Source organism: Pipistrellus hanaki, assembly GCF_964339955.1.
Source record: "Pipistrellus hanaki genome assembly, chromosome: 18".
NCBI classification, from domain to species: domain Eukaryota; kingdom Metazoa; phylum Chordata; class Mammalia; order Chiroptera; family Vespertilionidae; genus Pipistrellus; species Pipistrellus hanaki.
Window position 1 is genome coordinate 35,840,574 of NC_140520.1, and position 26,566 is coordinate 35,867,139.

The 26,566-nt window shown below is 51.9% G+C and overlaps 1 protein-coding gene across 6 annotated transcripts in view; it reads left to right on the forward strand.

Moving 5' to 3' along the window:
• The window catches only part of GJA5 (gap junction protein alpha 5), a 45,836-nt gene extending 21,783 nt beyond the window's left edge, over nt 1-24,053 (forward strand). Inside the window, exons 1-2 of one of the 6 annotated variants that reach the window (XM_084867134.1) lie at nt 6,959-6,982; nt 21,130-24,053. In XM_084867134.1, coding sequence (XP_084723260.1) covers nt 21,154-22,236 — 1,083 coding nt within the window. In that variant the 5' untranslated portion in view covers nt 6,959-6,982; nt 21,130-21,153 and the 3' untranslated portion in view covers nt 22,237-24,053. Of the gene's footprint in view, nt 1-6,958; nt 6,983-7,176; nt 7,204-7,290; nt 7,531-7,642; nt 7,758-14,799; nt 14,821-21,129 lie in introns of those variants that run through there. The other 5 variants (XM_084867135.1, XM_084867133.1, XM_084867131.1 and 2 more) reach the window with 5 other exon arrangements.
• Nucleotides 24,054-26,566: the final 2,513 nt, after the last annotated feature.

Here is a 26,566-nt window from a genome sequence, read left to right on the forward strand (position 1 = left end):
ATTTAGAACAGATATATGATTCGTTGCATGCTATATGTGTGTATTTATCTATATCTATTTGTCATCTGCCTATCTAGATATACATGTTTTATATATGTATTACATATATTTATTTAGCACTCACTATATGTTAAATATATATATATAATTCATTTTCATAACCAATCTATAAATGTGATAGTTACTTTCATTATCCTTTTATAAGTTAGCCAGAAACAGTTGTATTTTTGCCTACCCTATAGGTTCATTACTTAGAAGCATGTGAATTAAATTGACAAAGAGAGATCAATGGGAGAAAAGGAGGCTTATTCACATGCGTAGAGAGCTAACAAAAAGAATTAGCTTATTAAATGATTAAAATTAGAGGCTTTAAACTTGAACTTAGTACAACTTATTTAGGAAAAAAAAAAGGAAAGAAAAATAGGCTTCTATGGGAGGAACAAATAGGTTTTTTAAAAAAGACAAATAAGTTTTGAGAAGAACCAATGGGGACAAGAGAGTGTGTGATGTTTATTCATGCGGGTGCAGTGGTCTTCTCACCTTCTCCATGGCCGTGGGGCCCCCTCAGAGAGGGATTTATGGCAGCCTCCTTTCTCAGTGGCCTCTGCTTCCAGTCAGATAAAATCCAAGAAGGTTTCTTCCTACATCTGATGAACCTCAAATATCTTCAACTTAAAATAATCTTCATACCAACTCTGAGTTTCCAAATGAGTCCCCACATGGCAAAAGCCCCCAGACAGCTGCGGAGTGGGGAGTCAAGACCTGAACGCAGGCACTCCTAACCACAGGGTTATTTGCCTCTGGTCCCATCCGTTGGGACTTGTATATTTAGCTGATTGTGATACTAATCTTGAAAAGACAGGGAATAGTTTAATCTCCTGACTGTCTCTAACCCTCTGTAATAACTTGACACCAGCAGTACAAGTTGTATATAGATGCCAATGTGGGAGGAGATGTAAAAACCTCTGTTCTTGAATTAGGGTCTGACTGCCGTTGGTTAAATGATCAGGACAGGCATGGGGTGTTCTACAGCAAGGAAATGCCTTTCCTCTGGAGTGATGGGTCCGAGGGCACCTGAGTTAATAGCATTTTTGGCGGAGTTTCTTGACCTTGTATTTTATGATTTTTGCCACTGGAACCACAACCTTAGATTTGACTGAAAATAAAAGAGAAGCAAGCGCTTTTGTGAGGGAGGTAGAAGACGGTAGACCAAGGATTTCTTAGAGAAGAATGAGGCATGCTCCAGATATGCATTGCAAAACCTAAACGTTGCTTATAATCAAACCACAATATCTTATGACACTTGGAGTTCCTGCTTTCAAGCACTTCCTTCAGATCTAGAGGGCAAATACCATACCAGCATTGTAAACAGACAACCAAGGGGTCCAGGCTGTCGGTCATTACTTGAGCCAATTAAGCAGACATCAGGTTGAATCGTACTAGTATTTGAGCGTTTATTCCAATAATGCCGGCAGCATGGGAGAGCAGCAGGTCATCCACAAACATCTGCTCTGAGCCCCCCATCCGCCAGCTGCTTATATTGGGTAGGACAATGGTAACGTGGAGAAGTAGGAATTACAGGCATGAGGAAGTAGGCACAGGATAATCATCACAGGTTACAAGTCATGCGGGCGGTTGGGGGGATGGCAGGAGGGTGGGTGCCTTTGGGCACCCCAGGAGCAGATTGCAGGTAATAGGGGCTGGGGTTGAAAGAACAGGTGCCTCCAGGACTAGATTGCTTCATCCAGGAGGTTGTAAATCTTTCCACGATGACAGGCAGTTCTTGGGAAAGGAGGATGGACTGCATTCCGACGTTAGCTCCCATGTCCCAGGGCGTGCAACTCCCAGCCAGGTTAGAGTGTGCCTTCTTTAATAAGAACGAAATAAGCCAGTCAATGAAAGAGAAACACCGCATGACCTCACTCATTTATGGATAATAAAGAACATTATAAACTGATGAACCAAAAGATAGATATAGAGACAGTAAAGCAACAAGCAGACTGTCAAATTACAGCGGGGAGGGTAGGGAGATATGGGGGAGATAAGAGATCAACCGAAGGGCTTGTATGCATGCATATAAGTATAACCAATGGACACAAAACTTTGGGGAGGGAGGCCATGTATGAGAGTGGGGGGAGGGGCAATAGTAAGATATGTACACATATAATAGTTTAATTAAAAAATTTTAAAAAAAGAACAAAAGAACCATGGTTAACAGAGCATGATTAATATTTCTTATCTCTAAGGGTTGTCGTCAGTAGTGTATTTCTGCCCCTAACAACATCTCCAAGGAAAGGGCCGAACTTCCGTTTTAGGATGAAAGCCCTGTACCTGGGACTACGGATTTCCAGTGAGACTGTACCCATCAGTTGCCTCCAGGCCCAGCCTTCGGTGGGAGGTAGATGACGGTAGATCAAGGATTTCTTAGAGAAGAATGAGGCATGCTCCAGATATGCATTGCAAAACCTAAACATTGCTTATTATCAAACCACAATATCTTATGACACTTGGAGTTCTTGCTTTCAAGCACTTCCCTCAGATCAAGAGGGCAAATACCATACCAGCATTGTAAGCGGACAACCAAGGGGTCCAGGCTGCCGGTCACTACTTGAGCCAATTAAGCAGACATCGGGTTGAATTGTACTAGTATATGAGCATTTAGTATATGACATTATATAGTATTATATATATGATTATATATACCTAGATTATAGCATATATTGATATAATCGTACTAGTATGTGAGTGTATAGTATATGAGATTATATAGTATTATATATATGATTATATACACCCTAGATTATAGTATATATAATCATACTACCATAGTATATGTGAAGGATTTGGGTTCGCTCCACACTGGGTTCCTTCCCCTCCTTGTCTCTCATCCACGGAGGCCACTGATCCAAGCCAACCACAGACAGCTCTTAAGATTGGGTTTCCAAAAGGTCCCATCGGCCTTACACCCACACGGAGGGATAGCTGTGACGTTAACCTTTTCTTTGGGATTAAAGCTTGAGATATGTTGGGAGTAGATCCCTAGGCCAAAGCACCAGGGACAAGGAAGTCTGTATTTCTTTCACGTTCAGCTCTTGGAACAGGGTTTCCTTGCCCACTTCAGCCACTCTTCGGGAAGTAAAAGTCTCAAAGGGAACCACCTATTTGTGTCTGCATAAATACGTGTGACCTCCGCCCACTAACCATGGCTCCAATTACCAGTTTTGTCCTCCAACGAGGCCCAGGGGACTCGTTGCTCTCGCAATTAGATGCTTACAGAACGTATTTGCATGTGTTATCATTGTAGGCTCTCAGGGAGAAGGCTCTTTAAGCATCTGGATCACAGTGTCTGGGGAAGGATAGTCGTAGATTCTTGGGATAAAAGAGACATTGAAAGGTCTTCTTGTTTGCCCTCTTGCCTCTAAGGAGAAGCAAAAGAAGCAATTTTCAAAATGCCACCTTTAAAAGACTTGTAGAAAAGGTGATTGTGTTTCTTCTCGACAACCTCAGGGGTGCATCACCTTTGCAGTCATAGCCAAACACAATCCCTCTTGGTAGAGTCCCTTTGCTCTCCCCTGGGGGCCTTGTTACCGCCTCTCTGACCAGGCCAGCGTGTTTCGTGAGAATTTCCTTTACAGCCCTGGGCGGGTAGAGCCTGTCCTTTTGGCATCAGGCAAACCCGTTGTTCCCTTACTGGCTTCGGGCAAGTTACTCAACTCCTCCGAGTCTGAACTTGCTTTTCTGTGAAATGGAAACCCTACCAGAGCGTCTGTCCGATGATGTCGTGAAGTGAAAACGCCCGGTTCCTGGGAATCCTTCGACAAACGCACCTTTCCCGCCATTACAGTGCAGCAAAGAGATGGCTCTGTCTGAACCTGTTTCCCGAATGACCTCGTCCTCGCACATCTTAACACTATTACATCATTATGCATCGAGGACAAATCCATCGAGAACATGGCCATGTATGGTAACTGTTTTGTGTCATGAGCTCTTCTCTGCAACCAGAATGGCAGCTTCCTGTGGACAAGGGATGGCCCTTGTCTCCCTCTGAGGACAGGCTGGACCCCGGGGCGTGGCCTCTGACTCCCTGCCCAGGAGACCCGGTGGCTGGTTCCCATGCTCAGAAGGCCAGCTTCCTGTTTCCCATCTCCAAGGAGAATACTGTGAAGCGTGCCCAGCACAAAACCAGGCACGTGATACACGTTGAATAAAGTCTATTTTGTCCTTCCATTTCCTTAGCCTTTCCCTGCAGGAGTTACTCACCGATTCTTTGACCAGATTTTGGCATCTTCTCTAAGTCTCCTCTGAGTTCTGCAGGCGTTTTAATGTGGGGAGCACAGGCCTAAGACCCTTTGTTAAGTGGAACTTGAGGATAAAGGGGAGGATGTGGCAGACCCTCAGTTTCCACCCTTGGCCCTTGCCCCACGCCTCTTTTGTGGGGCATCAGGCATCTCCTCATGGTGTCCTTCTGAGACATGTGGTGACTGCCAGATTCAGTTCTTTTTTAAAATTGATCTTAAGAAGGATGAAGAGAGAGAGGTAAGAGAGATACACCAATCACTTGCCTCCCACATGTGCCCTATCTGGGAATCAAACTCTAGACTTTCTAGTTCCTTAGACGGCACTCCAACCAACTGAGCCACACCGGCCAGGGCAGATTCAGTCCCTTTATTATAATTATCATTATTATTATTAATTATTATTACTAGAGGCCAGTGCACTAATTTGTGCACAAGTGGGGTCCAGTCAGTCTGGCCCCCCAATTGGGGTGGTTTGAGGCCAGGCCTGTCGGGAGGAGGAGATGGCAGGAGGTTGGCCCAATCAGGGCCAGGTTGGCTGGGGGTAGGGGCTGAGGGTGATTGGCCGGTGGGCCCTGCCCCTGATCGGGGTGGGGGGGCCGATTGGGGATGGGGCTGGCTGTGGGGAGGGGCTGCAGGAGGTGGGCCCCCACCACTCCAATAGGGGGTGGGCCTGGCTGCCCCACTACCCACAGCCCCTCCCCATGACTGGCCCAATCGCAATGAGCCTCCACCACCCTGATCGACCCATGGCCCCTCCTGCCAGACAGCTCCACCCCTGATCAGCACCCCCCCACACACACACCAATCAGGGGTGGGGCTGGGAAACCTGCAACTTGAAACCTGCCCTTGAACCTGCAGTCCTTTGAACCAAGGGCCAATGCTCTAACCATTGAGCAAACAGGGCAGGGCAGATTCAGTCCCTTTAGACAATCACCTTACACGCAAGCCCAAATGCCATTTTCCTTGATTGTGTCAGAGTCTTTACCTGAGGCTGGGAGGGAACCAGGTGAGGAATACACCGGACTGCTGGAGGCCTGCCCAAGCAGCTGAGCTTCGGGCCACCAACATGCTAGTTTCTCTGCCACAGAGGCCAGCCTGAGCGGTGCCTGGCTGGAGGCTGTTCCACTTGAGTTGGATGGTTTGAGTTCGAGATCTTCCTCTTTTCCCCCGCTCTGATTCTGACTTCCTACAACCCAGCCCGTTTCTTCCCTGCTTTACCGCTACCTGCCAGTGGAGAGCCGCTCCTCCCGGGCCCTGTGCTCTCCAGATCATGGGAGCCTGCATTTCGGCAATTGTTTCCCTCTGGGGGAAATGGCACTTCCTTCATCCCAGCCCTGCCCCAGCTAGACTCTCCTTTGGCAGCCAACGAGCCAGGAAACCTTCCCCACTCTCAGACGATCCTTCAACTGAGACTTACGGCTCTCTAACTGGCTAGAGACAATAAGGGGTTTCCAGGATCCTTGGCTTTTGTAGGGTGGGATGGAAAGGCAAAGACTTAGTGTCGGGGAGATCTCTGTTTTGGAGAAAGATCTAGATATCACCAGAGCTTTCTATGGTTTTACATGAGAATTCTACCTCGGAGTTTGGCCCAGCCAGGGTAGACACAGGCCAGAGGAAACAGGCATTGTGCTGTATCGTATTGTATATTATGTTGTATTGTGTTGTTGTGTTGTATTGTACTGTGCTGCATTGTTTCATATTTTGCAGTCACATCCATAGCACTCACCATGCATCACACAGTGTGCTAAGTCCTCTATGCGTATCCACTGTCCTCATGGCAGCCCTGGGAGGCAGTTATTACTAGGTACCCCCGTTTACAGGGGAGGAAACTGAGGCGCACGGAGGTGAGCTTGCCCAGCGCCGCACAGCCAGTGAGGGCGAGGCCAGCATCCACACCTGAGCGAGGCCCGGGGTCTGCTCTGACGCTTCGCTGCAACGTGGGGAGGTTCTGGCTCCAGAATCAAGAACCCTGGTCTTATTTTCAACAGGCTGTGCGTCTCTGGACACAGGAAAGCTGGCCCCCTTCTTCCCCTCCTGAGAGCCTGAGCTTACCCACGTATGGGAGACAAAGGGCTCTGCAAACTGCTGGCCTGTCTGTGAAGGTGCTAGGAGATGGAGGCGATGATGTGGAACAGGACATGGAGCTGGGTCTGACCTTGCCTCAGCTACTCACTTCACTGGGCGTGACAGCGAGTGGATTGGAGTGTTCGGGCCTCAGTTTCCCTGGCTGCTCCAGATCGTCTCTGGGGGTTCCGCGTAGCTCTTGCCATCCGTGGGCTCTTGGCGGTTGGTTATCGAGTTTCTGCCCGGTCCCCGCCGTCCCCGCCATCGGGAGGTGTCCCATCCGGGGAGTGTGGCTGTGTGCTCGGCGAGGAGTGGAGGGAGGAGTTGACAAGAGGAGCTGCCTTGCAATTTGTGCATTTGCTCAGCGGTGACCGGGATCCAACGAGAACCAGACAGAATTACTCCATCCGGTCCGTGCCAGCGGGGAGAGCGGCACTCTTTTTGTGGGAAGAGCGAAGAGGTGAATTTGGAACTGGCTAAAACTCTTAATGCCGACTCTGTCATTACTGAGTCCTGTGATTAACCAGGATTGTTATTCGATGTCTCTGAACCTCAGCTCCCTCAAATGTGGGATGCAGAAAGGTCCGTCTGCCTCACAGCCTTGGAAATGCGATGATGAGGTGAGAGAAATAGAACATACACATCGAATGGCACCGCCTCGCCCAGTGCCTGGCACGTGGCAGGTGCTCTCGCCTCCTCGAAGGAGGAAGGAGGGTGTGGGATGCCCATTCTGTCCTTGGAGCTGGCAGGGACCCTGGTGTCCACTCTGGATGTTGGTGGCTGTAATTGGTGACAGCGGGCTCCCCTGCCAGCTGGCACTCAGCTCGCTGCAGTGGGCACGGTAAGAGTCCCCAGAAGACCTTTCCAGGATCCAGGGCCCTTTTATCTGAGCAGGAAAAGGATGAGGAGGGACCTCTGGGCAGTGCCAGCTTTCCCGCTCTGGCTGAGGTGGCTGAGGAGGCGGCAGAGGGAGGGCAGGCAAAGCCCAGACCGTGCACCTCCACCCGCCTCCAGGGAGCGGGGACCGGGGATCACGGGGCAAAGGCGAGCGCTGTGGCCAGGATCACAGTGAGAGGGCAGCGGGGGAGGAGGAGGAGGCTCTGCCGCCCTCAGGGGAGAACTCGGCTAGGAGAGGCTGCAAGGAGGTGGAGGAGAGAAAACTTTTTAAGTGAGCAAAGACTCCGAGAGCACAAAAGAGAGAAGGGAGGGAGGGACCCGGGGGAAGGGGGTGGAGAGAGAAAGAGTAGGAAGAGGGGGGAGGAGGGCGGGTGACAGATAGGGATTCAAAAGAGGGTGGAAGAGGGACAAGTGACAGGCTGGAGAGCCAGGAGCCGTGGCGGCTGGAGGAGAGGCCCGGAGGACTGACGCCCCGGGAGTCCCAGAGCGGAGAGGACGGTAAGGGGGCACTTGCCTCTTCAGAGGTGAGACCACCAGCTGAGGGGCAGGAGCCAGGAGGGCGAGCCCAGGGTGCAGGCTGGAGAACAACCAGCTCCTTCTCTGTGCCCTGGGCTCGCGCCCCACCCGCCGTCTCCCCTGAGATGCTGGGGTCCGAGGTGCTCAGGAGGGTGCTTTCCGAGGCCAGAGGAACGGCTTCCTGGGTCGCCAAGGAGCTGTGGGAAGGCGAGGGGGGGTCGCAGGAGGTGGTCCACCCCTTGAGGGGTTGCAGGGCTCCAGGGGCCACGGGACAGGGGTCCACTGTCCACCTCCCAGCACTGGGTTGAGGTGGAATTGGCCCTTTAAAACAACGTCATTGCTTTCGGCTTGTCCTCCAGGAGGGGAATCCTTTTTGAAATGCTCTCTGCAGCATCTAGGAGAGTGTTTGGTTTTCCCCTAAGGCATGCTGGAGGCTTTAAAAATACTCCTGCTCCGTTTCCTGCGTGGACCATGCCCCACTGCGCCCTCAGAGCAATCTGGCCTGTCTCTCTCGTCCCAGGCCAGAGGCTGGGGGACCCTGAGGCAGGAGAGGCACCCGCTGGAGTGGCCTCCCCTGCGGAGCAGACAGGGCAGAGGGCTCGGGGCTGGAGGCTCTGTCGGCTCCTGACCTTTCTGAGCAGGTGGCCAAGACCCGGCCTCGGTGGCCGGGTGACCTGGGCTGCAGCATTCTGAGTGACTGTCCGACCTGGGGCACAGCCCGGCACGCCCCTCCGGGCCTCAGTTTACTCATCTGTACCCGGAGGGGCGCGAAGGGGCGGGAGCCCTCTGGTTCCACGCAGCAGTAACGTCCTGCAAGGCTATGATTCCTCAGGCTCAAGTGCAACTCAGAGAAACGGAGAAAGGGAGCCGGCAAGAAGCTCTGTCCTGCCTGCACCTGGTTCCGCTCGCCCTGTCTCCCCGCGTCGGGGAGGGCTCCGGGCTTGCTCCTCAGCCTCTCCGCTGGCTGTTCCCTGAGGCTGGGCCCCGGGCCTGGGGGCAGGAGGGCAGTGCGGGGAGCACTGGAGGGGGAGGCAGCAGACCTGGGAGAAACGCAGCAAAAGGAAACGGAAGAGACCAAGGTGGGGCTGTGGGTTGTGGCACTCCTGTGTGCTGGGGAGGCTGGCACTCCTGGGTGCTGGGGAGGCTGGCACTCCTGTGTGTTGCGGAGGCGGGCTGGTGGCTGGGGACCCAGCTGGCACTCAGAGGCACCCAGCCTGACTCTAGACCGGCGGCCACGCAGTCTCCATGGCCTCACTCCCTGCCCAGCTCACAGCCCAGCCCCTGACTCACTGCCCAGGGGACAGCTCTGAACTCTGCACCTTCCTGCAGGTTCCCTGGGGGCAGCGCCCTGGCCTGCCCGCCTGCTATCCCTCCAAGCTGCTTCCTCCCGGCAGCTGCCAAGACAGTGACCAGGGAGAGCACAGCAGAGAGTGCCCGGAGGCGGTTCCCTGGTTCCAACAGGCCTTCTCCCCTTGCCCCCCGCCCCCCTTCCCCGGGCACCCTCCCCAGACACCTGCAGCTCAGAGACCGTGGCGGGAGCACCAGCGAGCTCTTGGAAACCCAGGGTGTTCTTGCCGGGCTCCCCAAGCAGGTCTCTATGCCCGTCTCCTCGCTGCCTCCCCTCCGCCTCCCAGTGCTGGGCATTCGCACCAGAGGAGTTTCTGAGATGGCCTGCCTGGCTCCTCCTGACAAATAAGGGAACAGGCTGGCAGAGGAGAGGGACTTGCTGGGGCCGCCGCAGGGAGCCGGGCAGTGCAGCTGGGCGAACGCCCGCTCCGCTCACTTGCTCCAGCCCCCTGACTCTGCCCTGGGCTGTGGTGTCTGAGCCGCCGTCCCTTCCCCAGCCTCTGCTTCTTCCTTAGCATCTCCAGTCTATGGGAAAGCAACGCCTGCCTGCCCACCGCTCTTTCATCATCAACACTGGCAGGGGTAGTGGGGGGTGGGAGGCCCATATAAAGGGAAGACCTGGGCGTTAGCAGCCAGCAGATGGCCACGGTGCAGCCTGGCCTCCTGGGTACCAGCTGACCCACCGCTGGACCCAACCAGTCCAAGCAGGACAGGGAACCTGTGTGTTGGATCAGCCAGGACAGGGCCTGGAAGACCCCCAGGCCTCAGGGCCAGTGAGGCCCGGGCCCAGGCTCTGCCCTCTGACCCCAGGATGACCTCCGCCCCCGGGGATCCCCGCAGGTCTCTGTGTGAGCTGGCCCCTCTGAGGCTTGAGGACTGAGCAGACCAAACGGGGAGACGCTCCTTGTCCAGGAGAGCTCAGGTGTCCTGGGAGAGATGCTGGCTTCCTCTCTGCAGCCAGCAGCTGCGGCTCCCGGCACAGGACAGCTGGGCGCCACGTGGCGGGTCGGTTATTTCCGACCGGCCAGCAAATGACGGCGAGAAACCTCCAGCCTCCGCCACCGCTCGCCCTCGCGAGGAGAGGGAGTCAGGGGCTCGGGCTCGGGTCCTGAAATAGCTCAGAGGGGCTGGGAGCGCCTGGCGCTCAGGGGAGGGAGGATGGAGAGCCTGGGCCAGTCCCGTCGGGTTAGCCTTCCTGCCGTGCGACCTTGGGTGGCATTTCACATCCGATCCTTCGTCGCACCCTCTGCCAAAGAGTTAGTAAATGCTTCCGTGTGGGGTTGGTTAGGGTTAAGTATAACAATTCATGGATAAGGCCCTCCCGTCAGTCAGTGCTGTGGCTCCGGGCACAATAGAACGAGGGGGGATCCAGGCCGCCCGGCCCTCGGCCCACGGGTCATCACATGGCATTGCGTGTCACGCAGAGGCCTCTCCGCGGCGTGTCCCTCGGGCGTGGTTGGTTTTACGACCTCGGGGTTTTTCTGAGACTCCTGTTGCTGACCTGGAAGCCGGGAGTCAGAAAATCCGGCTTCGCCTCTTGGTGTTGCCGCTCGCTCGCCGTTCTATGACACGTGGGCAGGGACAAAGCCTCCGGGGACTCGAGCCTGGAGCTGGAAGGGCCTTCACAGCCACCAGCTCCACCGCTGCTCTCACACCCGAGGGAACCCAGAAGGGGACTGACTTGTCTGGAGCCGTGGTCGGCAAACTGCGGCTCGCGAGCCACAGGCGGCTCTTTGGCCCCTGGAGTGTGGCTCTTCTACAAAAATACCACGGCCTGGGAGAGTCTGTTTTGAAGAAGTGGCGTTAGAAGTTTCAGTTTAAACAATTTGGCTCTGGAAAGACATTTCAATCGTACTATTGATATTAGGCTCTGTTGACTGATGAGTTTGCCGACCCCTGGGCTAGAGTCACGAAGAAACGGGTGACCCTGAAAAGAGCCTCTTCTCGGAGCCTCTGGTCCACAGAGGACTTCCAGGTTTTCCATCAAACCCGGCGACGTCGTGGACACAGACCCTCCGGAGAGGGCAGGCGTGGGGGGGGGGGGCAGCCCCCGGGAGAAACCTCCCATTTCTCTCCACGCAGAACGTAGCCGGTTCCAACCCGCCGCTGCGGGTGTGCCCCCAGACTGGAGATTAGGTTCAAAGTGCAGCTGCTCCTGGGAGGAAGGGCCGGCAGGAAGCTCACATTGTACGGTCGGGAGTCCACCTCCAGGCCAAGAGCTCTGGTGCAAGGCCCGTGAGGAGGCTGCTGAGGCCGCTGCATCACTTCCACCAGCGAGAGGGGCCTGGTGGGAGCAGGCCCTGCACCTCCCTCTTCTCCAGCCCTGCCTCCGGGGGCCTCATGGCTGGTGAAATCACCCATGCACAGCTGAGTTAATCTCCTTCCCATTGCCCCTGCTTCCCCTCCTCCGACACCTCCGCTCGGTGCCACATGGGGCCCTGGCTGTGCCACTCTCAGCAGCCTGCTGTCCTATCAGATTCTGCACCAAGAGAGCCAATTGGCTCACACGTGAGAGAAGTTTTTACTGGAAATGTCAGAAAAGAAAAAACAAGGAACTAGCATTACCAAGTAGCTTCTGTGCGCCAGCTACTGTTCTGGGCAATTGCACATATCCACACATAGTTCACCATCCAGGAGCAAACACACCCCCCCCCCCCCCCCTTCCAGATGAGGAGGAAACAGAGAAGTTAAAGGACTTGCCCAAGGTCACTCAACCGGAGCGAGATGGAAGCAGGGTTAGACTCACCACTCCTTAGGGATCGCGCCTCCCCCTCACCTAACTAGTTCTGTTTCCTTTGTTCTCGTTATGATTTGACACAAATGGAACACCAGAGCCTGCTGCTTAGCCAGCCGGGAACCTGGCAATGGACACGGCCTCGGCCAAGAGCACTTAATGGCTAAAAAAGGAAATAGCTTTCTATATGTGAATTCTGGCCAAATGGTGGCAGATGCTGAAAGTCTGGGAATCCTGACCACTGTGGGCGGAGGGCCCGGATGGGATCATTAATTCTGGGAGCAGTGTGTGCAAGAGGTGGCCAGCCACCGAGCCTGGCCTCTTCTGGGAAGCAGGGAAAGCCCTGCCTGGGGAGTAAGAGGCTGGGGTCTCTGGTCACAGGCTTGTCACCAGCTGTCAGTCCTAGAAGCTCTTTGATTTCCTTTCCCTTTCACAGACAGAGAAAATGTAGGCTTTGGGACCAGGCTCAAGTGCCTTAGGCAGTCTCTGCTAGTTGTGTGACTTGGTAGAAGCTACTTAACCTCCGAGCCTCAGTTTTTCCATCTGTAAAATGGGGTAATACTTCTTTCCTAGCAAGGCTAACTGTAAGGGTTAGGAAGTACAGTTGTACAGCGCTTCCCACGTGGAAAGCACTTAACTTAGTGGTACCTGTTCTTACTTAACTACCCTTGACCCTCGCTTCATCTGGTGTAAAAATAAGGGGTTGAGTTTTTATTGATCTCTATATTTCAGCTCTACTGTACTGTGAATCTATGACAAGGTGGTGGGAATAATAAGGAAATGAGTAATCATTTAATAAATATAATTTCCATTAGTAATTGTATAGCTTCTAATCCACCCCTCTGAGGACAATTAATATAGACCTCTCAGTATTTAATTGTAATTGAATAGCTTTATTTGCCATCCTCTCCCACCCACTCCTTATAAATATTTTTTCTTCCAACATTTGAAGGAGAAAAAGTACTTAGCTTAGCGCAATCCTCTTTCTCCACTTTGCCTGTTCCTTCCCCCCTCCTTGGCCTGGAATAACTGTCTGCCAGCGGGGTGTCTCTGAGCGGACCCCTCTGTCCGTGCCGGAACTAAATCATTAGATTGGAAGAAGAGTTAATTATCTGCCATTGGCCAGAGTAGGAGGCAAACTGAAGTGACACGTTGTCTCAGCCATCTGTCTCTCCTTTCTCTCATCTCCATCTCCCTCTCCTCTCCATGGTGGTCAAGGTTCTGACAGAATTGCCCCAACCACTTACAAATCAATTCTGACTGTGACTCACAAACATCCCGAGGCAAAGTCCTTCCAGGCAAAGTGGCGAGCCTTCTGTAAGGATTTGCAAGAAAGGAACTTCAGGTGATTTGGATAGTTCGGCAGGGTTGTTAAGACAGGACCGTTCTTGCTGGATTAGACAAGAGCTGGGTTTGAAGCCAACTCTTGAATAGCAGTGCTTAATTCATTCTCTTTGAGCCCTCTACAAAGGGGCGGGGTTCCTCACTGCCTCATGTGTCTGAGAGAATCCAATGGGGAAAACATATAGGAAGAAACTTGCAAGCGCCTCGTATGTAGAAAGGCCTCAATGAGTGTTAGCTTATTTTATTATTACAATCTATTACTATTATTATTACTATTACTATTACTACCTAGATTCAAATCCTCTTTTTGGGTAGCTCTGGGTTCACTAGATAAGAGAGCTGGACTCTCCAAGGTTAATGGGGATCCCTGAGGTCTCTGAGGACCAAGACCACTTTCTCGTGTCATTCTTCCTGGACGTTCATTTCGGGGAGAAACTACTAGAATGAGGGGAAATCTGGAAAAGGCACATGGATGATTAAGTACAGAAGAGTTCTGAGATGGCGGTTCTATCTGGCACTGTACAAGCCACCTCTGATGTCTGACACAGCCCTGCGGCCCCACAAACACTTTCTGAACTAAAGGCTCTGACGTGATGCTGTGTCTACGGCCCCCACGAAGGGAGGTCCTTTGAGTCTATTTTATAACAGAATTCTCTCAGTTGGGAAGCGAGTCAACCCTGCCCCGTGGCACCTGCCACCGTACAGTGAGCTGGCTTACACCATGGAGCCAGGGGCTGTGTCTGGGACTATGAATAGCAGTCTTTGTGGCGAACCAGAGATCGGTCAGATACAGCCCAGAACGTGCGTCACTGTCTAGAATTAGACTCAGACTCCGAGGAGTGGTCTTCACGTGTAACTTTGACAAACTTGGGTGAGCTCCCCAGGGACCCGGGGGAGGAGGCGGAGAAGGAGTGGTCCCTGCGGATGGCGTCTCTGCTGCAGACACCCGGCCCTCGCCCACCCCCACCAGCAGAGGGCTCTCCCACGGGCAGAAGAAAGGCGCAGTGACCTGTCTCCTTGATGCCCTGGCCCCCACAGTCATTGTGGAGATGCCTCTGAACCACGTTCCCAGAGAGACCCCTCTGCTGTCATGAGGTGTTTTGAGGAACCCAAACACGGTCATTCATGAACTGTTGCTGTTTTTTAAAAGTGCACCCATCGACTCTCAGGTGTGAGGCTCAACGTTAAGCAATAAGGGGAATAAAGAGGGAGGGGATTTCAGGAGCAGGATGCGATGAAGAACAAACACGGGGCTTGTCTTGAAGGAGATTCCGGTTGAGCTGGAGAGAGAATACACAGCCAGTAGAGCAAATAATTCACTTTGTAAAACTGAACTGAGTTATTCTTTTCATTAGTCCCCTCAGCACCCCACCCGGTGCAGGCCACATCCAGGGAGCGTCAGAAATGTTGGCTTGACTGCCTGGAAGTTGACGCCCAGGCCTTCCTACCACTACATGGCAGAGCCCTGTCTCAGTCACTCGCTGCCGAGGGTGAGCAGGAGCTTTTGAAGTTCCAACGTGGGAGGCCTAAGAGCTGATGGGCTTTGTCCTTAGAGGGAAGATGGAGGGACACTTTCTGGAGTGCACCGACTGGATCAGAAACGCTGGAATGAAGTCCTGGGTCTGTTCCCATTAGTCTTTGAACTTGCCTTATCTTCTCTACATGTCTCCTCCTTTGCAAAACAGAGGTAATAACCATCACCCCACAAAGTGGTTATGAGGCGTCCTCATTCAATAATAAAAATTGAGCCCGGTAGGCATGGCTCAGTGGTTAAGCATCAACCTATGAACCAGGAGGTCAATTCCCCCTCAGAGCACATGCCTGGGTTGTGGGCTCCATCCCCAGTGTGAGGTGTGCAGGAGACAGCCTATCAATGATTCTCTCTCGTCATTCATGTTTCTATCCCTCTCACCCTCTCCCTTTCTCTCTGAAATCAATAAAAACATTTAAAGAAAAATTTATCATGTACCTAATGTAATAAGTATACAAAGTAGAGGACAGGGCATTGGACTTTTGAGAAATCTGCCAATTTGAGGGGGAAAGCTTTTCCATTGTTGAGGGCAGAAATCATGCCTGGTTTTATTAATTCTATAGCTATCATTGAACCTATTCTGTGGCAGGCCTGGTACTTCTTAGGTATTATTTTCAGTACCTGGAACAGTGATTGACACATAGTAGGAACTCCAGAAAGTACTTTCGAATTGGCTGATAGCAAGAAACTTTTGGAGAACAAGTGTAAGGCAGCATATAACTAAGCCTGAGAATGTACCCTACTTGCTGGGTGCTAATTTAGTCTTCAGAGTTCAGGAGACATCAGAGAGGGCTGAGGTCAACTTGAGGAGTCTTCTCCATTGTCTACTTAGACGTGTGGGGTCAGAGGAAGAGGTCCTGATGAGTGTATGCTAACCTGGATAGCTCTAAAATGATTTTTTTTTTTTTTTTTGGAAACATTGGCTGCACAGGGAGGCAACAGTGCTAACATGAGGAGGAGCACTGAGCTGGAAATGTAGATACCTTCGATACCCAAACTTTCCTTCTCGCCGTGTATTGCATGAAGTAAGGTTACAAAATGATTCATGTTCACTATACACCAAAGCCTTCATTGGCCTTTTCCATCTTATCCAAGAGTCATGTCTTGTTACCAATCAAATCCTCTGTGGATTCCTCCAAAACTTTTGCTTTGTCCCAAGCTATGGCCCATGGAAAGAGGATGTGGAAGGTTGAGTAGTGAAGAACCTTCGGAGCTGGGATGCTCTTGTCCAATTTCTAGGGACCACCTCCTCTTGGCCGGGTCACTTCAGAGCTGGCATGGGCTGCAAAGGCTATAGAAATCGGTTTTCCAGAGCTCCCTGACGGGCCCTGCTCTAAGAAGGCCCTCCTCAACCCCCTGACCTAGAGTTAGCCTCCCGCCATGTACTCTTATACTGCCCTGTACTTCCTTAATAGCAACACATCACAGTTTACTGCAGTTATGGGCTTAATTTCTCCACCTCATGAAGGAAAATAAGGGCAGGCAAGCTCAGAAAAGACAGGGAGTCTTTGTTTGTCTTTTATTGCTGTTGTTTGTTTGTTTATTCAAATGTATCTTTATTGTTTTTTTTTTAAAATGTATTTTATTGATTTTTTACAGAGAGGAAGGGAGAGAGATAGAGAGTTAGAAACATCAATGAGAGAGAAACGTTGATCAGCTGCCTCCTGCACACTCCCCCCTGGGGATGTGCCCGCAACCAAGGTACATGCCATTGACTGGAATCGAACCCGAGACCCTCCAGTCTGCAGTCAATGCTCTATCCACTGAGCCAAACCAATTAGGGCTCAAGTGTATTTTTATTGTTGAAAGTATGGTGCATGTCCCCTTTTTTCCTCATTGACCCCCTCCAACACCACCACAGGCCTTTCCAAGCTTCTTGGGCTAAGGTTGTGGGAGAGCCAAAGGGGACTTAGTGTAGTTAGAAAACTGACTTCAGTCAGAGATCTTTCATGTTATAAACTGAGCAGCTGGTTCGTGGTAACGATTTTAAGTCACTCAGGAAGTCACAAACGAGAGGTCTTTCACCCTGTTTGCTGCCATCAAGGCCTTGTGAAGTAGCCCTCGCCAGTTTTCTCTTATTGTTTCCTGAGGAGCCATCATTTCCAACACTGTCTTTCTGAGATTCCATGATGTTCCCTTCTGTCCCTGCTTCACTCCTTCCAGGTGACCCACCAAGGAGGGAGTCCGCAACGAAGACTATTGGCAGACCAAACCAGAGCATCACATTCTTTGCCTGAAACTATTTTACACTTCCCTGGGGACTTGCAAGGAATAAGTGACAGAGTCGGAAGATCAGAGGAAAAGTCTTCGGGGCCTGAGGAGAGTTTGTAAAACGTGCCCCAAATCCTACAAGTGTATGACATTTGTTTCTTTCTTTCTTTTCACTCACTTTGTATTTGCATCTGTTTTCCTCCCCCCTCCTCCCTTCTGCTTTTCCCTCTGTTTCTCTCTTCTTCTTCTTTGTAATCTTTCTACTTGCTCTTTCTCTTTCCTTTTCCCATTATTGTTCTTCCCCACCACTGTCCTTGCTGGTAATGGCTGCCTTTTATTCAGTCCTTATATACTGAGCACTATGCTAAGTGCTTTGTACCCACCACCTCATAATACTCTCTGAGATAAATAATATACCATTTTGCAGGTGAGGTTATTGAGACACAAATACAATTACTTCTCCAAGCTCAGCAGTTAACAGGGATTTGAGTTCCAATTAGCTAACCCCCAAGCCACCTTCTCTTAATCGATACATGGTATATTTTTCTCCATTTCCAACTTCCCCTCGTCTTTTACCTCTGTTTGTTCCTCCTCGTGCTCTTCATCCTCTCTCCTTCTCTCCCATCCCCTTCTCTTCCTCACCACATCCTGGTCCCCACACTGACCCTGAAGGTGCTGAGCACTGTGCACGTGCCCAGAAGAGATGACAGCCCGTTTAAACTTTTATCTAATCGAGCATTTTCCTTCTGAGCAAACGCTTCACGTTTTCCCACATTGTCTGATCCAAACCAGAGGAAAGGCCTCAAGAGCGGGCTGGGCCTTTGATATGGAGGGGAAGAGAGATAAGGCCCTTTCCGCTCACGCATGGATCCCTCATTCCCAGAGACTCTGTGTGCTCTCAGGGCTGGGGAACATGAAGGGAGGTTAGAGGTATTGGTGGATCTCTGTCAAGGAATCAGCTCAGGAGGCAAAGAAACCCGGGCCATGAAATGTGGCACTTCCACCCACTCCTTCCTCACATGTATAAAGACCATTCAGATAGGAACCAGGGCATACTGGCAGCAAAAATGTGACCAAGGTTTGAGCTTGACAATCTTTAATGCCACATCAGAGTCTGAGGTTTTATGATTCTAAGAATATTCCTCCCCTCCCCTATCCTCTCCTCACTTTCTTCTCCTTTTGTCATTCGGTTGATTAGAATTGGTTAGAAACTTGCCCTGCCTGGTATGGCTGTTGGTTGAATATCATCCCATGCACCAAAGGCCACTGGTTTGATTCCTGGTCAGGGCACATATCTGGGTTGTGGGTTCAATTCCTGACCAGAGTACATGTGAGAGTCAACTGGTCCATGTTTCTCTCTCACATCAACATTTCTTTCTCTCACACATCAACATTTCTCTCTCCTCTCTCTCTCTCTCTCTCTCTCTCTCTCTCTCTCTCTCTCACTCTCCTTCTCCCTCTCCCTTCCTCTCTCTAAACAAATATTTAAAAAATCAATGAATATATACAGAGAATTGATTAGAAGCTTAAGCCATAAGGACATTTATTGTTCAGCAATAAGAATTCTAGAGGTAGGAGAGTCAGTGGTTTCAGAGGCCTCAGGGCACTATCTACTATTTCTGAGATACTCTGGGCAACGTCAGACATCTTGGCTCACACAACCCTGTCCACGGGCAGGAAGGGGTGGGGGTAGGGAGGACTTCTTCAGAGGCTCCCTCCATTTACTGAGGGTTGGAAAAACAATTCCTAGAGCACTCCCTCCACATCGGTCTCTCCCCACACCTCAATGACCTGAACTAGATGCAGTGGAGACTGAAAAAGTGACCTCTGCCCTTTCACCCTACCGATGGGACCAAGGAAAGGAATAGGGACTGAGATCGCCTCTGGGTAGGAAACACCAGTGCTTGAAACCCCTTTCTTAATTCACTCAACAAAGATATACTAAGTGATAGATTAAATAGAGAAGGTAGCCGGAGACCGGGATGGCTACCTTTATTGGAGAGAAGGGTACCCCTGCCGGCTGCTTCCAGAGAAAGGGTGCGGAAGAGAGCGAGGGCTGGGGTACAAGCACCTTTAAGGATAGGGGGCGGGGCTTAGGGCACTCAGCACACACTGATTGGTGATTAGGGACCTAGGGACTTAGGAATCGGGGGTTTAGGGTATTTGGCAGGTGCTGATTGGTGGTTCCGTGCTCAGAAATGTCTGGCCACAGGTGGGGTTTACGTCTGTCCATCAACTGGAGGAAGAGAGAATCTATCACTAAGCACCCACTCTAGGCCAGGCTCTGGGTCAGGTGATGATGATACAAAGGAAAAGACAGTCCCTGGTCGCCATGAACCCTGACTGGAAGAACACAGCCGGACAAAGGATTACAAAACAAGATGGCAAGTGTAGGGGAGGAGTGAGTGTCCCCAGGGCCACTGCAGGAGCTGAAGAGGCTCAGCCTGAGAGAGCAGAGAGGGTAGAAGCAGCCAGGACTGGGTCAATTCTGAAGGGTACATGGGATTCAGCTGGGATGGAGGGGGCTATCGGAGGTGGTTTGGAGGAGGACATCTGGGAATCTTCCCGACTTGGCATGGTGGGATAAAGGCAACTAAAAGGGACAGGCAGGAAATGAGGCTGAGAAGCAAGCAGGGGCCTAACGAGGGAAGGTTTTGTATGGGACATAAGGGATTGGGGCCTTTATCTAGATATGAGCATGAGCAGGTCTGTGGTGGGTACCTTCTGTGTGTGTGCAGGAGGCCAAGCCAAGCTGTACAGCTGCAATGGCGCTGAGGTGCAGGAGACCCACACTGCCCACTGCTTGCAGCTGGGAAACCTGAGCAGCCATCTGTGATACCTACCTGGTGTGACCCAAGACGTTTTATTCGCTACTGCCCAATACACCTGGTCCATACTGGATGGTTCTGATGATTAGAGAATGCTTCCTGAGGGGGGCTGCATTTGGCACTCGCTCTTTCCTCCTCCACCTAGTCCTGCCCTCTGGAGACATAAAAGTTTTGTTTTCCACCTAACAGCCATTCAAACACATGGGACATTTGTGGTATTTCAACATATCACATTGTTGGGTACACAGGTCCTGATCCTGCCCAACTCAGCCAACTGTTGGATCCAAGCCCCTCTGCCAGGGACTGGACCTCCTTAGATGCCAGGTGGTAGATGAAGATATAAGAAGTCATGGATATATAATAGTCTTTATTACAGGCCAAATAGCCATTGCTTACAAGGAGCCCTTAGACAAAACAGCTCTTCAAAGTAGAATCCCATAGGCAGGCAGCTGCACACTGACTGACTCATAAATACATCTTTCCCATAAAGTAGCCTCCAACATAGGAGCTACACAAGAGCTATTATTAGATCTACAGCCTCAGACTAGGGGCTAATCCAGGAGCCTCACATAGTAGCAGCTGCATACTGCCGGTTGGTCAGTGGCAACTTATATATTGTACAAGCACAAACAAGCTTAAGCGTATGAAGCTTTATGCCAAATAGTGACCTGAATATTATTTGAATTACAGAAGGGTACGCTGGCACAGTGCATAGATTGCTGCATCCTTGCTTTTGCACCTACATATAGCAATTTAACCTTGAACATTCTGATTAAGATCCCCACTCTCAGAGTGGCCTTGAACATCCAGCATACTCTGAAAAGGGCCCCTACACTCCAATTGGCCTTGAGCATCCGGGGTGTAGCTTTGGTGTAGCTCTTCCCACCCCCATTTCACAGGCAAGGAACAGACTCAGAGAGTTTGTGCCAAGTCACATTTGCAGATTTGCAAGACTCGGGGTCTTGTTCTTGACCAGACTGCCTCAAAATCACCTGGTCTGCATATCGCAAATCCAGATTTGGGGGGGAGGGGGGAAGACACCAGACCCACTGAAGTACAATCTCTGGGGGTAAGAGCACAGCATCCACATTGTAACACACATCTCAGTTCATTTCTAGATCCATTGGAGTGTGGGAACCATGCTCTGGTCATGCTACTCTAACCACTTCTCATCTCTTTCTTTGTATTTTTGCTGGGGGGAGAGGAGGAGGGGGGAAGAGAGCTTTTTAGCTGAATTTGACGTATTCCTTGCACATTCTTAGAGCACGCACTGGTTTGCATCAGTGGCCTCCCAGGGCAGGACTGGAGCTCCCAGACTTTGGCGGAAGCACCCTACTCCTCTTCTCCCCCTCTTTGCAGGTGTCTGCCCTCTGCTGAGCCACCATGAGCGACTGGAGCTTCCTGAGGGAGTTCCTGGAGGAGGTGCACAAGCACTCCACGGTGATCGGCAAGGTCTGGCTCACAGTGCTCTTCATCTTCCGCATGCTGGTGCTGGGCACGGCGGCCGAGTCCTCCTGGGGCGATGAGAAGGCCGACTTCCAGTGCGACACCATGCAGCCGGGCTGTGAGAACGTGTGCTACGACCAGGCCTTCCCCATCTCGCACATCCGCTACTGGGTGCTGCAGATCATCTTCGTGTCCACGCCGTCGCTCGTGTACATGGGCCATGCCATCCACACAGTGCGCACGCAGGAGAAGCGCCGGCTGCGCGAGGCCGCCCCCGGGGCCCGGGAGGGCCAGGCTGCCGGCCCCTACGGATACCCGGCGGCCGAGAAGACGGAGCTGTCCTGCTGGGAGGAGGCCAACGGGAAGGTCGTCCTCCGGGGCACGCTGCTCAACACCTACGTGTGCAGCATCCTGATCCGCACCACCATGGAGGTGGCCTTCATCGTGGGCCAGTACCTGCTCTACGGGATCTTCCTGGACACGCTGCACGTCTGCCGCCGAAGCCCCTGCCCGCACGCCGTCAACTGCTACGTGTCTCGGCCCACGGAGAAGAACGTGTTCATCGTATTCATGCTGGCCGTGGCTGGGCTGTCCCTCTTCCTCAGCCTGGTTGAGCTCTACCACCTGGCCTGGAAGAAGCTCAGGCCGCGGCTGGCCCACACAGGGCAGGGCAGGGCCGAGTGCCAGCTGCCCGGCTCCTCCGCGGGCGAGGCCCCGGGCTGCACGCCGCCCCCCGACTTCAGCCAGTGCCTGGAGAACGGTCCCGGGGGCAAGTTCTTCAGCCCCTTCAGCAACAGGATGGCCTCCCAGCAGAACACAGACAACCTGGCCGCCGAGCAGGTGCACGGCCAGGAGCAGATGCCCGGGGAGGGCTTCCTTCACATCCTCTACGCCCAGAAGCCCAAGGTGCCCAACGGCAGCGGCTCCCTGGGGCATGGCCTCCCCCAGGGCTACCAGAGGGACAAGCGCCGGCTCAGCAAGGCCAGCAGCAAGGCCAGGTCAGATGACCTCTCGGTGTGACCCGCCCGTGTGGGGGCCTAGGACCAGGTGGGGACCACGGAGGCTCGGAGAAGGAAGAGGGGTTTCTTCCGACCCCACCTGTCCTTTCTCATCACCGCTCTGCTCCTTTTGGGCCAGGGCTGTCCGAGAACTAGCCAGGCCTCTGTCTCTTCCCCATCCTCTACCCGGTTCCCTCAGTGGACACTCTCAGGTTACCGTACTCGCTGAACAGGGGGGCGTAAGGGAAGGGAACCTAGCCAGAGAGGCAGGCTAATTCTCTCCATACCAGCCACACGCCAGAGGGTCCTCCCCGTCTCTGTGGCTCCTGTGAACTGAGTACCCTTCCTCCTGCAAGGAAGGCCCCGGAGCTCCCAGCCAGGAAAGAGCATGAGCCACGGAACTTGCATGAGGAGCGCTCTTGAATCTGTGGTTTCTACGGGCCACGCCGTGGAGGCGGGGAGGTTGCCAGGGGTCCCCTCGGCTGCCGCTGCCTCTGCCCAGTCTTACCTAAAAAGAGGTCCTTAGAGCTTGCCCAGCCGCCTCGGCTTTACAAGTGCCTTGGAACGTATGCCTGGCAAATGTCCCCCCTTTGCTCGGCCAGGGGGTGCGCGCTCCCCTCTGGAGCCGCCGTGCGCAGACCCGCTGGAATTCTGTCACCACCTGTCCTGTCGCTCCTTACTGGTCAGCCCGATGACAGAAACCGTCCCTCCTGGCCGCCCGTGGCTGCTCCCCCAGCGCTCCCCTAAAGGCCTGACCAACCAGCGCGCCCGAGGAGCCATCGTCCTCACTCAGATCCTGACCAGATCACCAGCCACAGAGGCCAGGGGAATCTCCCCAGGTCGGATTAAAACAACAAGAACATTGTGCTTCTCAGATGCCCCTTGGGGGAAAAAAAGCAAGTCTGCTGTGAAGATGAAAATTAAAAGAGGAGAGAAAATACTGGAAAATGATTCTTTTTCTTCCTATTTATTTCCCTTGCTGACTGCCAATTAGAAAGTGCCAGAAGAGGGATGATGACAGCGATGGAAGCCCCCAGATCCTTCTGCCCCTGAGGGCATAGTCATCGAGGGGAAACGCCAGCTCTTGTGGCAGGGCTCTCATTTAAGAGCACAGAGATCCCTGTGTCCTGATGAAACCGCCAGGAGGCGACTTCTGAGAAGCCCTCTCTGCCCAGGGACTGGCCTGGTTTCTCTATTCAGTCCATCCCTGATGGGTTGCCATTTTGGATGACAGTCAAGGATGCTCAGAATTGGACTCTGAGATGTATAGGGGAATGGTTACTTTTAACAAAGTGTGTGTGTGTGTGTGTGTGTGTGTGTGTGCGCGCGTGTGTGCACACACACTCACGCACGCTGACGGGGTGGGTGAAGGGAAAAGGAGGTCTGACATGAGGAAAGGAAACCTTGGAGAAACCTGCGTCTTTCTCCTGCCCCTCAGATGCCTCCCAGAGGGGCGAGCCGCACTGTCTTCAGCGTCATCAGCCCAAATGGATGGGCATGAGAGGCTGGGACAGGAGGGTGTGGGCTCAGGCGGAGGCTGGGCCTGTAGCCCACCTGGCCATCTCCTGGCCCCTCTGCTGGTGTTTGGAGGCCATTGGTGGGTGGAAAGAAGGCTGATGGCAGAGGGAACTGACTGCGATACACTCTTATCTATTGTCCGGCGCTGGCCTCAAGACTCTCCAAAACAAAGCACAAAAGACGCTCTCTCCTTCCATCTCTGAAATCCTTGTCTTGTGAAATGCGTGTTCTTGATTTAGAGATGCTGTGAGATCAGTTTTTTGATGATGGGAAAAGAAAATATCATGTGCCGTTTGTCTTAATAAAGTCTGGCTCTCTGTTTCTCTCTCTCCTTGTGTCTCTTCCATGCTGTGACTGCAGGAGAAGGATGGCAGACTTGGTGGGGGAGGGGAGCACGTGGGCCCCACACACCAGTCAGTCGGTAAAGCCTAGAGCTTTCCAGTCGGACATGCAAGGGTTGAAGTCCCACCTGCTGACTGACAGCTGGAGTCCAGCAAGCTGCTTGATCTCTGAGCCTTGGTTTCCCCAGCTGTAAACTGAATCTAGTCATTTCTGCCTCGTAGGGTGGTTAAGTGAGAAACGTCACAAAGAATTCAGCAGAGTGCCTGGGAAATAATAATCAGGCACTAGGTGGTAATTGTTGGCATGGTTGCTACTATTATCTTTAGGATTTTTGTTATTATGTTGAATATATTGTATTTGAAAATCTGGTATGTTAAGAGATGATCCCAGAACTTCCCTTTGGGGACCTCACAATCTCCCTAAGGTGGTCAAATTAACTTACATGGAGGAAACAATTAGAATAGAATTAAACCGGAATTCATTTAGTGTTAATCTAAGAATCACAAGGCTCAAAAAAAAAAAAAAATGATACCGATGGAAAAACTGCATAGAAGAGGAGAGACCCTCCTCCCTGAGCCTGAAAGAGCAGCTGAGGCTTCAGAGGAGCAAAAACCTCAAGTGGGAATAGGCCGTGGTATCCCACTTACTGACATGGAAACTGAGGCTTGAGATTTCTTGGTAGCGGGGCAGCTTTTCGCTGGCCTTTCTGATTGGGACCATATCTTTATGAAAGAGGAGAAATGATTCTTGCCCCAAAAGGGTCAGGAACCACCCTGCCCTTCACCCACAAATGGGTGCCATTTCCTAGAGAAAGAACAGAGGCGGGGAACAACTGCCAGTCAGTCTTGTTTGTCAGGAAAGGAAAACCTTTTTTAAAAGGGTGGCAGAGCCCTAACCGGTTTGGCTCAGTGGATACAGCGTCGGCCTGCAGACTGAAAGGTCCCAGGGTTGCGGGCACATCCCCAGTGGGGGGCGTGCAGGAGGCAGCTGATCAATGTTTCTTTCTCATCGATGTTTCTGACTATCTCCCTTCCTCTCTGTAAAAACCAATAATATATATATATATTTTAAAGGGGACGGCAGAGAGTACCCATGTGACACAGTATTGAGACTCTGGTGCAGTGGCCTCTGTCCAAGGGCCAGGCGCCTGCCCAGAGGTGTCACAGTCCAACTGGAAAAAGCATCTGGATCCTTCTTTTCCTCCCAGAAGAAAAAAAAAAGTGCATCTCGTGGTTTTATAAACAAAGCTGTTAACACTTAACAGTTTACATCACACCCAGACTGCACCCGCCAAGGGACTTGTTTTACAGTGACTTCAACCTCATGTCTCTCCTCTCATCTCCTCTTTCCTCCCCACAATGGTTCACCAATTAAGATGGCGAGCTGATTAATAATATAGAGAGCACACTAAATTGTAGGCTCCTTTCCTTAATGTCCTTCCTCCAGTGCCAGGTAAGACCAGCGTGTCTACCTTGGTGTTTTATTCCTATGGCTAAAGTGCTGACGTGGTTAAACTGTTACCAACCCTTCTACAAAGCATCACACTAGGAGTGAGTTTCAGACTTCTCCCTAAAAGCAAATCTTGAGGGCAGAGAGGAAAACGAGAGCACAAAGGCACCGGCACCTTGCAGGTGTCTCGAAGGGCCACTTTTCTGGATGCGGAGACCAAGAGAACAGCTGGGCTGGAAGGCGCTGCTGACGGTAAGCTGCCCGCCGCCCAGTCCCTGGTAGATCCTGGAAGCCCCCATTGGTGGCCTGAGTATTGCCGTTGACACTGAGCAGACTTTACAAATAATATGTAAGTAGAATAGGGTCAGGGGTTTTACTTCTGTTGGTCACTAATGGGCAACAGAAATGGGGATGGTCTATACATTTTTTTTATTATCATTTCAATTGGAAAAGAGAAAGACGCTCATTCAACAAGCATTTATTGAGTGCCAAGAAGGAAACAGACAGAGGGCTGGCAAAGGTGGGTGGGCAGGAAGTCCTGTCTGAGGAGGCAACACGGATGCCGAGATCTGCCCGTGAGAAGAAGCCAGGCATGAGGAACCCCGATTCCTGCCAGGAGATGCCAGGAGACAGCGTCCTTCACCGCTCTTTGGCCCCTTGAGCATGGCTCTTCCACAAAATACCACGGCCAGGGAGAGTCTATTTTGAAGAAGTGACGTTAGAATAAGTTTAAGTTTAAAAAATGTGGCTCTCCAAAGAAATTTCAATCATTGTGCTGTTGATATTTGGCTCTGTGGACTAATGAGTTTGCCGGCCACTGCCTTAAGCCAAAGGAATGCCCAAGCATGAGCCGCCCAGGCACCCCCTCAGGCATGGTGAGTCGGGGGATGGTTTTGGTGTGGAGCCTTTGGAATGATCCCAGCTGGCACTCACCTCCTTCACCACACGTAAGGCCAGCACAATCCTGGGGGCCATGGCTTGGAAACAAGGCATAAGTCCCCTCTGTCCCTTCAGCTTAGCTGACTCTTCTGTCGCTCTGATCA